The sequence below is a fragment of the Erinaceus europaeus genome, chromosome 22 (assembly GCF_950295315.1).
Source record: "Erinaceus europaeus chromosome 22, mEriEur2.1, whole genome shotgun sequence".
Taxonomy (NCBI): Eukaryota; Metazoa; Chordata; class Mammalia; order Eulipotyphla; family Erinaceidae; genus Erinaceus; species Erinaceus europaeus.
Genome location: NC_080183.1, coordinates 15,284,330 through 15,298,133, shown reverse-complemented (window position 1 = coordinate 15,298,133; position 13,804 = coordinate 15,284,330). Strand labels below are relative to the sequence as shown.

General features: G+C 52.1%; 1 protein-coding gene across 7 annotated transcripts in view; it reads right to left on the bottom strand.

The window, feature by feature from the left end:
• Positions 1–13,804, bottom strand: part of TTLL5 (tubulin tyrosine ligase like 5) — a 157,748-nt gene that overhangs the window by 128,275 nt on the left and 15,669 nt on the right. For 6 of the 7 annotated variants that reach the window (XM_060181298.1, XM_060181297.1, XM_060181294.1 and 3 more), the window contains exons 4-7: positions 12,953–13,035; positions 11,734–11,840; positions 7,803–7,933; positions 3,948–4,030 (exon numbers count right to left, since the gene is read on the bottom strand). In XM_060181298.1, the coding sequence (XP_060037281.1) occupies positions 3,948–4,030; positions 7,803–7,933; positions 11,734–11,840; positions 12,953–13,035 (404 nt within the window). Of the gene's footprint in view, positions 1–3,947; positions 4,031–7,802; positions 7,934–11,733; positions 11,841–12,952; positions 13,036–13,804 lie in introns of those variants that run through there. The other variant, XM_060181300.1, reaches the window with a different exon arrangement.

Below are 13,804 nucleotides of genomic sequence, written 5' to 3'. Positions count from 1 at the left end.
TCTTCAACAGGAACCAGACTGCAACCCCCCAGAGGAAAAGGGCAGTGAGGGAAGAGGAGGTGGGGGGTGGCTCACCGGGAAGGCTGCAAGGAGCTTGTGCAATTACCACGGGCAAGGGCCAGGGTTCAAGTCCCGCTCCCCATCTGCAGGGCAGGGGCAGATTCAGGAGTGGCGGAGAGCTCTGCAGCTGTCTCTCCTCTTTATCTCCCTCTCTCCCTGTGTCTCTTACACTCATTAAAGAAAGGAAGAAAGGAAGGGAGGGAGGGAGGGAGGGAGAAGAGCGAGAAAGCAAATGAAAGGAAAAGGAAAATAAAAAGAAAGGGAGGGAGGGAGGGAGGGAGGGAGGGAAGGTGTGTGTAGGGCAGAGGAGGCAGGCCGGCCACCAGAAGCGAAGCCGTGTAGGTACCGAGCCCCCGCGATGACCCTAGCGGCTTAAGAGTTGGTCAGTCTCTTTGTATAGTGCTGACGTTTGATATTTCCAAGCCTCTTCCCTTTTCATCCGTTCTGAATTAACTCATTTGAAAAGACTTTCAGTCCAAGCTCCAACTGTCCTTAAAGTGGGAAAGTTGCTTTTTTGCAGATTCTTTCCAAGAGGCTCTGCCTATTAGTGGAGTTGATTTAAAAAAAAAAAAAAAAAAACGAAATAGTCCTCCCGCAGCAGGAAGAGGGGAGATATTTTCATTTCTCACATTAACTCCATCCCTCCCCCACCCACGAGTTTGCTCACAGGGCCTTTGACTGAAAACACACACACACACACACACACACACACACACACACACACACAGAGAGAGAGAGAGAGAGAGGCAGGCAGCAGACACGGAAACAGTTACTTCATCCAGTTGGCTAATGGCTCACAAATTCCACAGGACACGGTCCAGGTGTGGAAAGTAGGGAAGGCCTTGTGTGGAAGGAAGAGCCTGGGTGAGGGGCCAGGCAGTAGCACAGCGGGTAAAGCGCACATGGCACAAAGCTAAAGGACACGCACAAGGATCCCAGTTCGAGCCCCCAGCTCCCCAGCTTCAGGGGTGTCGCCTCACAGGTGGTGAAGCAGGTCTGCAGGTGTCTGTCTCTCTCTGTCCTCTCTATCTTCCCCATCTCTCTCAATTTCTCTGTCCCATCCAAAAAAAAAAGCCTCAAAAAAATGGCCTCCAGGAGCAGTGGATTCTCAGTACAGGCAATAACCCCCAGCAATAACCTTGGAGGCAAAAAAGCGGGGGCTGGGTGAAAGGTGACAGGATCCCTTCAGAAGGGGGGCTCCTGCCCATTGTGCTCACACACTGCAGCCCCCACTCCCCCAGCCTGCTGGCATCCTCCAGGCGTCTGTCTGGCACCTTTACCAAAAGCCTCAAAGAGTCAGACTCATTCCAAAGCTTCACTGGGGAAGGGGAAGGGGAAGGAGAGACAAAGGCTGCTGTCGGGGCTTTGATCTGTGCAGGGGACCCCTGGAGACTAGGCCCCAAGCCGAGCCAGAGAGGGAGCCTGCCAGAGACATTCTCTGAAGACATGTCACCCCCTTTTATGAGACTCCAGGGAAGAGTGAGTGCAGGCACTTCCAGCCCCACCAGAGAAAGCTGAACTGTATTCTTTGGTTTTCAAATAACAAATCACTAGGGCAAAAGAAGATTCAGAGAGAGAGAGAGAGAGAGAGAGAGCCAGCCAGCCAGCCCAGATGACCTGGGAATGGGCGCTATTCTCTTTCACTCAGGTCTGAGAGAATAAAAGGCAGACTTGTGCTGTAGCTGACTCAGTTGCAACTCCACTTGGCAGCTAAGCCCCAAACCCAAGCAGAGCAGCTATGAAATCCAGACATCACTGGGGCTCCTGGCGGAGGACCCAAGAGAAAGCTGTGGACCAGAGAACTGCCCCAAGGTCAGAACGGAGCTGAGGAGACAGGCCCGAGGTGGTGGTGGTGGGGGGCGGGGGGGGGCGAGGGCTGCCAGAGCCTGAGCCGTGGCCGAAGACCCCACGCTGGGGGCCTGTGGAGGGTCACCCTTGCTGAGTGTACACGTTACCATGCGCAGGGGCTCCGTCAGCCCAGCCCTGCAGTCCCTCCCCAGCTGCGAGGACAACACTCCACAGACAGGGAAGCAGCTATGCAGGTGTCTCTCTGTCTTTCTCTACCTCTCTCGCCTCCTCTCAATTTCTCTGTGCTGTCAAAGTAAAGGAGGAAAAGAGGAGAAATGGCCGTCGGGAGCAGTGGGTCCCTGGTGTGGGCACCAAGCCCCAGCAACACCCCCGTGACCCTCCAGACCCTCTAGCACCACACTCCCGTCACCAGGGTCTCCGTCTTCCAGTCCAGGCTGAACTGAAGCCATTTCCAGTGTGAACGCACCTCCAAAAGCGAGTCTTCTGCGTGTGCGGTAAATCTCTGGGAGCGTGTGGTAAGAGACAGCAGATGCGGCTGACACTGCACACAATGCCTCTCCCTCCCCTCCCCGATGCTCCCCGAACACCAGAGGGGAGAGTGAGCTCCCCAGAGATGCTGCGTGGAGTTGCAGGCTGGCAGTGGAAAAACTGGGAGAGTGGGAAGGTGCCAAGATGGACGGCAGTCGGCAGTGGGGCCAAGCAGCACCAACCCTCAGGATCCGAGTCTACTGGGGAGCTGTCTGTCTGTGTGCTCGGACACGAAGAGCAGGAAAAGGCAAGAAGGCTCTGTGCACGAGAACCCTCACAACGCACCCCTGCTCACAGGAAAGCCTGCCCTGTCTGCACAGGGGCGCGTGAGGGGGACTCTTCACCATGCCCACCAGGGAGGACGGCAGCATGGTGCGCCCCCACACAAAGCTGCAGCCAGCCTCTGCCCTGCAGCCGGCCTCTGACCTGCAGCCGGCCTCTGACCTGCAGCCGGTCTCTGCCCTGCAGCCGGCCTCTGCCCTGCAGCCAGCCTCTGCCCTGCAGCCAGTCTCTGCCCTGCAGCCAGCCTCTGCCCTGTAATCAGCCTCTGTCCTGCAGCTGACCTCTGCCCTGCAGCCGGCCTCTGCCCTGCAGCCAGCCTCTGCCCTGCAGCCAGTCTCTGCCCTGCAGCCAGCCTCTGCCCTGCAGCCAGTCTCTGCCCTGCAGCCAGCCTCTGCCCTGTAATCAGCCTCTGTCCTGCAGCCGACCTCTGCCCTGCAGCCAGCCTCTGCCCTGCAGCCGGCCTCTGCCCTGCAGCCAGCCTCTGCCCTGTAACCGGCCTCTGTCCTGCAGCCGGCCTCTGCCATGTAATCAGCCTCTGTCCTGCAGCCGACCTCTGCCCTGCAGCCGGCCTCTGCCCTGCAGCCGGCCTCTGCCCTGCAGCCAGCCTCTGTCCTGCAGCCAGCCTCTGCCCTACAACCGGTCTCTTCCCTGCAGCCGGCCTCTGCCCTGCAGCCGGCCTCTGCCCTGTAACCAGCCTCTGCCCTGCAGCTGGCCTCTGCCCTGCAGCCGGCCTCTGCCCTGTAACCAGCCTCTGTCCTGTAACCGGCCTCTGTCCTGCAGCCGGCCTCTGCCCTGCAGCTGGCCTCTGCCCTGTAACCAGCCTCTGTCCTTCAGCCGGCCTCTGTCCTGCAGCTGGCCTCTGCCCTGTAACCAGCCTCTGTCCTTCAGCGGGCCTCTGCCCTGCAGCCAGGCAGAAGAGTCAGGAGAAGCCGAGCCCAGCTGCCAGCTTCAGTCAGTTTAGTCATTTGTTCACAAGCATGACACCATTGAGATTAAAGTCCAAAAGCAGAGGGGGGAGGGGAGAAAGAGAAGAAAGTTACTAACCATGTCCACTACCCAGCAGTATCCAGGGCTGAGAGCCGCTGTAGCCATGACAGGAAACTAGAAGCAGGAAAGGGCCCTCTCTCTTCCTTGCTGCCAGCAGAGGCTGCCTTCTCCCCCACATCTGATCCAGGAGCTGCCTGGTGACCCCTCCCCAGCCCCGTGGGATGTCAGTCAGAGTGCAGGCCCTCAGTGCAGGAGGCGGGGAGGGGGAGCTGGGTACTTACATTGTTGATCAGGTAGACACCCCGCCCCCTGGAAGAGGCCACTGGTTTTACTATCCAAGGTCCCCGGTCCTTTGAGTACGAGTCTGTCCAAAATATGAGGAGAGAGAAACACAAGGTGTGAGTCATCATCTCTGTCAACAGTGGGAAGCTCCACCACTATCCAGGGAATGTTTCAGACTTCTACATGGAGGATAGCAGCTAGACAGCTAGACCTTTATCTGTGGAAAGTCCTTAGACATGAGAGCGGTTGGCAGGACCTTCCGGATTCAGGCTCCAGGTCTACTCCCCAGCATCACGGAGGACAGAGCCTCTCTTTCTCATTAAATAAATAAGCAAATCCTTATGAAAGGGAGGCACAATGTAGAGACAGAAAGGAACTAGAGAAGGAACAGAGGGGGTCGGGCGGTAGTGCAGCTGGTTAAGTGCACATGGTGCAAAGCGCAAGGACTGGCGTAAGGATCCCGGTTCAAGCCCCCGGCTCCCCACCTGCAGGGGAGTTGCTTCACAAACGGTGAAGCACATCTGCAGGTGTCTGTCTTTCTTTCCCCCTGTCTGTCTTCCCCTCCTCTCTTGATTTCTCTCTGTCCTACCCAACAACAACAATAATAACAAGAACAAAGGCAACAAAAATGGGAAACAATGGCTTCCAGGAGCAGTGGATTCATAGTGCAGGCACCAAGCCTCAGCGATAACACTGGAGGCAAAAAAAAAAAAGGAACAGGGAGCAAAATCTTAGCAAATGAAATGACTAAACTCCTTCCACCATGACCCTCTCGAAGGAGAGCATGAAGGTGAAATGACACAAACGCCAGACGTCGCCCTCAGCTACTGTCACAGCGGCCTCCAGACACCCACCCCTTCCATGAACGAAAGACCCCACCCCCAGAGGCTCACACGGCACACAGCTGGCCAGATGCCAATTCTCTTATGACACGTGGTCGCGTGCTTTCATTAATTTCTCAGAGCTTGTGAGGACAAAATCAACTCAAATCAAACAACAGGCAAGTGTGAGAGGACAATGATCTCTCTGCTTCTGCTTTTACTCAGCGGAACACTCGGTATTCACTGTAACCACTTGACTCTGCTGGGGCACTCAGGAGCAGACACAAGCAATGTGCCAAGGATCACGGTTGTGTGGAAGCAAACTTCTATGAGGGAGTCGGGCGGGAGCGCAGCAGGTTAAGCGCAGGTGGCGCAAAGCTGAAGGACCAGTGTAAGGAACCTGGTTCGTTCCCCCGGCTTCCCACCTGCAGGGGTGTCGCTTCACAGGCGGTGAAGCAGGGCTGCAGGTGTCTGTCTTTCTCTCCCCCTCCTCTCTCCATTTCTCTCTGTCCTATCCAACAACAACAATAAAAAAAAAAGGCAACAAGAGAATAAATAAAAAGAAACCTTCTATGAAACACTGAATCTCAGGAGCTGGGTGGTGGTGCACTCGGTTCAGGGTACATAGCATCACATGCAAGGATCCGGGTTCAAGCCCTGGCTCCCCAGCTGCAGAGGACGCTTCAGGAATGGTGAAATATTCTGCGGGTGTCTGCTTTTCTCTCTCCCTCTCTATCTCCCTTTCCCTCTCAATTTCTCTCTGTCCTATCAAATAAAAATAAAATAGAAAACAAAAAAAGGCTGTCAGAGGAGCAGTGGATTCATAGTGCCAGCACCGAGCCCCAGCGATAACCCTGGTGGAAACAAAAAAGTGAAATACTAAATTTCATGTGATTTCCACAAGCTTTAAAATATTTAAGCTACTGACTTTTGTAACCATTTCAAATTCAAGAACCTGAGGCCGTATGGTAGCACACACAGCTGAGTGCCCAGGTGCCCAGTTCAAGCCTCGGGTCCCCATCTACGGGGGGAGTTTCCTGAGGCATGAAGCAGTGAGGCAGGTGCACCTATCTATCCCCCCCTTTTTTGCTCAGTTTCTCAGTTTTCTTGGGCAAGAAACAATGGGCACAGGATGCTATCCTGGCGGGTGAGGACAGAGCAGGCTCTGCCCAGCTGGGGAGGAGGCTCTGCAGTGCCGGTGGCCCCTTCCTTGTGGCTTCTTTCTTCTGCTCAGAAAGCTGCCCGCCTGGAGGCGGCAAAAGATTCTCGGGCCCTTCTGGGCACAGGCCTCCGGCACTGAACAGCTGGGAGTCCGCAGGGCCCTGGGCTGCGAATCCCAGACCCCCACACTAACACTCGATGCCTCCTGCGTAGACTCCTGTTTACTGGGGCATCCCATGGCCCCTTTTAGAGAGAGACAGATCCGCCTCCTATCGCTCCTGACTGAAACTTCATAGACAGCTTCTTAACTTCTTCCAGAAAATATAGACGCTTCTCGTTAAGAGACTTACACTGGCCTCCGCCCCCCGCCCCTGAAGACTGATGTTCCTGGAGTTCCCTTCTAGGCACTAGGCATACGTCAGCCAGTTCTACGCTAAAAACTGTATTCATTGCAAGAAAGCAGAGACCCGTGAGGTTCCCCTCTACGCGTGGAGACCAGGTGCTCATCCGTCCAGCCTTAGAGGTGGGCTCTAGCGGAGAGCACGTGCGTGGAAGGAATGAAGGACATGTGTGCTGGACAGAAGCTCTGTGATTTCCCTTCACAGCCCACTAGGCCCTTGTCTGTGAGAGGCTGTGTGCTCCCGGATACCTTCTCGTTGTGTCAGACGCCAGGACCCCTCCGTTTCACCCTTTCAAGACGACTCCCTGGCTCCTTCTCTGGGTGGCTCACACACCTATGCCCCAAGGGCCACCAAGTCAACCTTCAGTCCTCCTGCATTTTCCTTGTTTGGCGATTACAATAGAGGCTGCCATAGGGACAACAGCTATCTTTTAGTTGAGGTCTCTATATCTGTCCATCCATCTGTCCATCCATCCATCCATCCATCCATCCATCCATCTACATGCTTCTGCCAGTGTATCACCTGGCCATTTGTATGGAGTATTTCTTCTCAAGATTATGAAGGGGGTGCCATGAATGTTGCTGGTGTCAGAAGAGACTAGGGTTGTCCCTTCCTTTCTTCTGTCTAGTTGACTGAGCTGTGTATGTGATACGTGTGTGGAACTGACCGGAGAGAGGAAAAGCAGAAGGGGCATCACTGAGGATGTCCTTCGTGGTAGACAGGGATGTCGAGGACTGGTGTCGGAAGAAGACTGTGGAGTTAGTTTGGAGTCCAGGTGAGGAGTGTGTGCATCTGGAGGGGCAGGGAGAGCGCAGGGAAAGGTTTGGGGGCTTCGTAGGTGAAGGGATGGGGGATTTCTCCCTGTCTTGTCCTATTCTGCAGGCACACAGGTCAAGTGACAGTGGGGGTGTGCAGGTGTGGTCCTTGTGGAGATAAGTCGTAGAAAGGGAGGAAAGATGGGAGAGTGAGATGGCTAGGCACAAACACGTGAGAGGTGCTAGGGAGCCAGGAAGGGGTGGTTGCAGGTTTTCTTTATTATCGGTAGGAGCTAAGGTTACTAGGAACCTTCTGCCGGCACGCCTGAAGGGCCTGGGTGAGTGGTTGTGTTGCAGGATCTGAAGCCAGAGGCCCCAATCCAGAGGCCATGGGGGGGAAGGAGTGGGAGAGAGGGTCACTTCGTATTAAGTACCAAGAGGGGGGACAATATGCCACCAGAAAGGAGGAGGTATAGTTTACAGTCAGAAGGCCAGATTGGCCACAAGGCAGAACAGGTGCACATGACACCAGGCTTTCCTGACGTGTGGACACGGACAAGCTTATTAAGGACAGAAGGACGCAACCGGTACACAACAACATTTCAGTCACTTCTGACTTTTGGGAAAACACAACCTTTCCAGGACCTGAGAAGCTCTGGGTGGTTACTGACTGGAGGCGGCCCTCTGGAGAAGGGGAAACCGAGTCAAGGACTTACTGCAGAACTCTGCGTACTCAGCCGGCAACAGGAAGGTCTGGGGGAGGATGTGGAAAGCCTTGAATCCGTGTGTGTGCTGCATCCGAATGATGTTCTTATAGAGTCGGTCCTTCCGGGTTAGCTCATACGACCTGGAAAGCAGAGGTGTTTCTGTCAACTATGACTCGGGGCCTCCTAGAGCTGTCACAGAGGAGCGTTCCTGCGTCTAGAGCAACTGCTGGAAATCGTGGCTTATGCCAAAGGCATCTATTTGTTAGTTTAGTCATTTGTTCATAAGCAGGACACCACTGAGATTAAAGTCCAAAAGCAGAGGGGGGAGGGGAGGAAGAGAAGAAAGTTTAAGAATCAGAAGAGAACTTCAGAAAGAAAACCTTTCCCTTGGTATCCTCCCTCAGAAAGGTCAGCACTCAAGCTCCAACAATCGGCAGTGATCTGCTCCTTCATTTCAAGAAGCTGATGAGAAGCAGGAGAGAGAATGAGCAGTCAGACGGATCCAGCACAGACCGATGACTCCAAACATCAAGTAGGGAAAAGATAACTGAAAATGAAAGAAACTGTGGCTTGAAGAAAAGACTCAGATGTCCCTCAGAAGTTCTAGAAGAAGGTCAACAAAATGGGGAAAATGGCCTCCAGGAGTAGTGGATTCGTAGTGGTGGCATCAAGCCCCAGCAATAACCCTGAAGGCAAAAGAAAGAAAGGAAGGAAGGAAGGAAGGAAGGACGAGAATCAACTGACTGATCGATTCTAGCAAAATGTCATAAACCAGATCCACCTTCTCGAAGCACTAAAGAAAAAAAAAATAAGGCTCAAATGATTTTCTGCTGGTGAAGCTCAAGCAGAAAATGAATCTGGAACTGGTTATGAAGACTTAAAATGCACATTTATTCCAAATGATGAAGCAAGACAGAGGCCATGCCTTAGCCACCTTGACTGGATACACTGCAGCAGAAGCGAGACGACAACAAAGAGCCTTCTTCCTGGGGAAGTGAGGAGGAGCGTACGTGAGGGAGCTGGCAGCAAGACTTACTGGCGGGGACGAGTTAACTGGGGCAGGAGTCCTGGGAATAAAACCAACCATGCACGGGGTCTGCGGCTCTGCACAGACAGAAGAGACCAGCTGTCTCTGCATCACGTCGGGTCTGTCTCGAGGGTGAGAATCGTGGCCAAAATAAGGGGCTCCCGCGTGAATCCCTACACAGCTTTCCCTGTCATAAACACTAAGAAATCTTGCTTGCAGGGCCCAGGGACTGATGATGTGAGCACGGTGCTGACCCTGGAAGACCGTGCGCCAGGCGGATGTGCTGGTCGTCCACTGCGTGTCAGTAAATAAATAAAGTCTTTGAAAACGAGACAAATAAACAGAAAGCAAGGGGGTGGGTGGTGGTGCATCCAGGTGAACAGACATACTACCATGTGCAAGGATCTAGGCTTAGGCCCCAGCTCCCCACCTGCAGGGGAGAAGCTTCCAGAGTGGTGAAGCAAGTCTGCAGGTGCCTGTATTTCTCTCCCTCACTATCTCCCTCTGCCCGCTCAATTCCTCTGTCCTACCCAATAAAGCAGAAATGTGTAGGAGCCTTGTTCACAAAAGCAGTAGCTGGCCAGCAGTGCTCACTGTGCATTAGTTGTTCACTGTGCCAAGCCTTTACATCTTGGTTTACTAATAACCCGACAGTTACTAGTTCTGTGGTGAATATGCCATTAGCAGCTAATAACCCGACAGTTACTAGTTCTGTGGCGAATATGCCATTAGCAGCTTCTTTGCATCAACGAGGAAAGATTGAGCTGCTGGAAATGTCATGATGTGGTCTTCTTCTTCTTCTTCTTCTTCTTCTTCTTCTTTTTCTTCTTCTTTTTTTTCCTCCAGGTTTATTGCTGGGCTTGGTACCTGCACCACGAATCCACTGCTCCTGGAGGCCACATTTTTCCTTTTGTTGCCCATATTGTTTTTTATCTTTGTAGTGGTTATTATTGTTGTTGTTATTGATGTTGTCGTTGGACAGAGAGAAATGGAGAGAGGAGGGGAAGACAGAGAGGGGGAGAGAAAGACAGACACCTGCTGACCTGCTTCACTGCCTGTGAAGCGACTCCACTGCAGGTGGGGAGCCGGGGGCTCAAACCCGGATCCTTACGCTGGTCCTTGCACTTTGCACCACCTGTGCTTAACCCGTTGTGCTACTGCCCGCCCATGACCTTGTTTCCTATGTTTTTCTAGGCCAACATGCACTTTCCCAACACCCCAGAGACCTCAGGAAGGCTGCGGCTATTCAGCAGAGCAGGGCCTGGGGCGAGGCCCAGGGCAGTGGCCACAAACCCTGAGCTCCGAGCCACCAAGCCATTTCATCTCTCTAGACAGCCATTAACCAGTATGAATAACGAGGTGGTTTGCTTGGTTTTGTTTGTTTTTTGTTTTTCCTTTAACCAGAGCACCGCTCAGCTATGGCTTACAGTGGTGTGTGTGTGTGTGTGTGTGTGTGTGTGTGTTGAACTTGGGACTCTGGAGCCTCAGGTATAAGAGATTGTTTGCATCACCATTACACTATCTACCTCCACCCTGAGGTCTTTTTTTTTTTATGATTAAAAGACCACATGTAATTAAAAGAATGGATGTTAAAAGAATAGAAAACATTGCTTTAATGAGAGCAAAACAACCATGTGTACTGAAAGGAAGAAAATAAATGGAAGAGAAAAAAAATACCATGTCTAAGAATGACAACACCAAAAAGTGTGCAATGCAATAATGACTGAATAAATGAATGTACATTGCAAAGCCTTCTGTGTGCACTTTTATGACCGATCTTCACAAGCTGAAGAGGTAGGTATGCATCACTACTAACCTCATTTTATAAGTGAGGAAACAAAGACCGGCAGTGGCAAGGTGTTTCACCCAAACAGCCGAAGGGAGTCAGTGTGACTGGGATTCAGATTCTGGCTGAGCGCAGAGTACGCACCGGACATCACAACACTGCACTGCCTTCATTTTCTTCATAAAATAGACAGTAACACAGACTTCATGTTTGCTTAGGAGCTTCCTTTGGGCAGGGAAGACTAGGGTTCTTTCTTTAGTTGCTTATAGGTTTATTTTCCTTACATCATATGAGACAGAGTATGTCACACAAGAGAAGAGGAACACTGGGAGCCTCAAACATGCCAAGTCCTGGGCTCTACCAGCTGGGCTATTTGCCAGGCTTGAGCTTTATTAAGCACCCTCTCTTAGAAGGAGTTTTTCAACAACTCAGTTCTTTGAACTCCTTCCTGATTATAGGTCAAAGTTCACAAAGAGCAACTATCATCAAAACGTCATATTTAAGGCCAGCAAAATAGCTCCCACGGACGGAAGGTGTGCTCGCCTTGTCAAGTACGCAATGCAGGCTCCAGCCCAGCCCCCAGTGCTGTCTTTCCCTCTCTGTTGCTCTCTCTCCTCTTTCTAGCTAGGAAGAAAAAAAGGTGGGCACAGCAGTGAAGCCTTGGTGAAGCAAACAAAACATATTTACTAGACTATCAGCTGAAAACTTAACCCTTCGGTTCTGTGGAGAGCAGAGAAATGGGCGTCACCAGCCTGCAGAACAGACTGCTTGTGCAATTTCTACACGTCTACAATGCTTTTTCCATACCCTTGACTGGAAGCCAGAAAATATCCGAGAACGTTACACCACAGATTCAGAATCTAGGTGGTGTTTTTTAATGGAGAGAGAAAACACTGACTGGAAAGGGAAACTAGAAAGGATGACTCGTCCACATGAGGCCTGAAGCCAGAAACAACCTCCGTGAGAGCTGCCCACACCTGGGCGCCGGTGAGCCTTCCCGAGCTCGGGACATCAGCACACTGCCGCTCAGGACGGGCCTTGCTCCTTCGGGACAGTCAGCTGCCTCTGGCCGCGCACCCCAAGGTCAAGCACCTTTACAGAGCGCAGAGCAGCCACCCCAGAATTACCTGGGAAAGTGATTGACCTTTTGTGCTTCCGAGAGGGTGCGAAGTAAGAAGGGCTTCAGGTGGGATCCCGTCCACATGAGGTTATAGTCAGTGCTGCTTGGGTGGACCTGAGGGCAAAAGGGCAAAAGGAAACTGACCATTAAGTGCCGCCTGCAGCTTAGAGCCAAGGCAGGGCCGGGCAGAAAAAGCCACTGACGCCCTCATGGCAGTGACTTGGCCTGTCAGCATGTGAGACTGCCAAGTCGAGAGCAGAGAGCTCGGGAGTCTCAGTCAGACAGTGGCGGCACTGGGCAGACCCCGGGTGCCAAGGCAGGCCACGCGAGCCCGTCTGCCAGAAACTCCAGGATGACTCTTGAATATTCTATGTACCAAGCTGGGGTGGGGGCCTGACACCAAAACTCACTCCTCAGGCCGTTCCTGTGTCCCTGGCCCTGCTGGGCATAGCATCCAAATTAAAACAAAAAATTCATACCTTAAAAAGTTAGGGCCGGGTGGAGGGATAGCCAGCAAGACACCCATGTTATAATGCGTGACAAGGACCCAGATGCAAGCCTCCAGGTGCCCAGCCTCCAGGGATGAAGCTTCACAAGCAGTGATGGGCTTGTGCTCCTGGGTACTCTCTTTCTACCTCTTGCCTTGATTTTTTTTTTTGTCTCTATCATGAATAAATCAATCAAATATTTTTTTCAGCGAAGAACAACTCTCACAATTTGTCCCCAAAGCAAAAGGACAATGAGTGGAGTAGTGTCACGTCGGAGCAGTGCCTTGAGCACATGGTCCTGAAGATCCTTGTGCACAGATCCCCAGGCGGCCCTGACCTCTCTCTTCTCAGAAGGCCTGCCTTCAGTCGATGCCTGCTGTTGCCATCAAAGCGCCTTTACTGGGTAGCAGTGGGGGCAATGCCGTCTCTTGTCTAAGCCTTAAGATCACAGCAAGAAAAATGAGGGTGCTGGGTATGGCGTGAAATCATACCCTCTAGTAATCATAAATTTAAAAAAATGGAAAAAAAACAAAGAAGGGGGCTTTGTCTACCGTCCTCCACCCACTCACCCAGCCCCCCCAAAAAGTAGGGATGTCTTGCATGTATTTTAGAGAGAAACTGGAAATAACTCAAAGATCCCACACAGAGCTGGTGGCACGTGAGGTCTGGAGCGGGGAGCTAGTTGGGGGGGGGGCACAGGTGTGGAGCACGCCGGCTATTGCAGTAACGTCAGCTTACTTCGTGAAATCCATGGGCTGTCAGAATGCTGCGGACCAGGCGACTATCTGTTCGCACAATTTTATAAGACAAATGGTAACGTTCTGTGGGGGAGAAGAGAGAGAATCAGGTTTAGTAATCAAGACGGTGACTTGCATATTAAACTCACGCTCTCTTTTATTATTATTTTTATGAATGATTTCATAGTGATCTACAAAATTCTAAGATAGCAGGGGTATAATTCCACAGTTTCCACCACCAGATAGCTCTGTGTCCCCACCCCCCACACCCCCAGTGGAAACTACAATCATCTCCCAAGGTCACAGATATGGATTAACCATATAGCTAAATCTGTCTCTACCTGGTTGGTTTTGCCCATTTTTATGCACTTTTTAAAAAATATTTATTTATTTATTCTCTTTTGTTGCCCTTATTGTTTTTACTGCTATAGTTATTATTGTTGTTGCTATTGATGTAATCGTTGTTGGATAGGACAGAGAGAAATGGAGAGAGGAGGGGAAGACAGAGAGGGGGAGAGAAAGACAGACACCTAAAGACCTGCTTCACCGCCTGTGAAGCGACTCTCCTGCATGTGGGGAGCTGGGGGCTTGAACCGGGATCTTTATGTCAGTCCTTGCGCTTTGCACCACCTGTGCTTAACCCGCTGCGCCACTGGCCGGCGCCCTGTGCACTTCTACAGTCCTGCCTCCCCTCCTTTCTAAGTCACCCTTGCACCTACTACTTCTTCCAAGTGTCCTGCCATTTCCCTCTTCCCTCAGAGAAGACCAACAGTGCCTGGCTTCCTCTGTGTTTTCCAAATTCTCTTCCCTTTCAGTGATGATATAAAAACCAAGATTGCTGGCGACAAACATT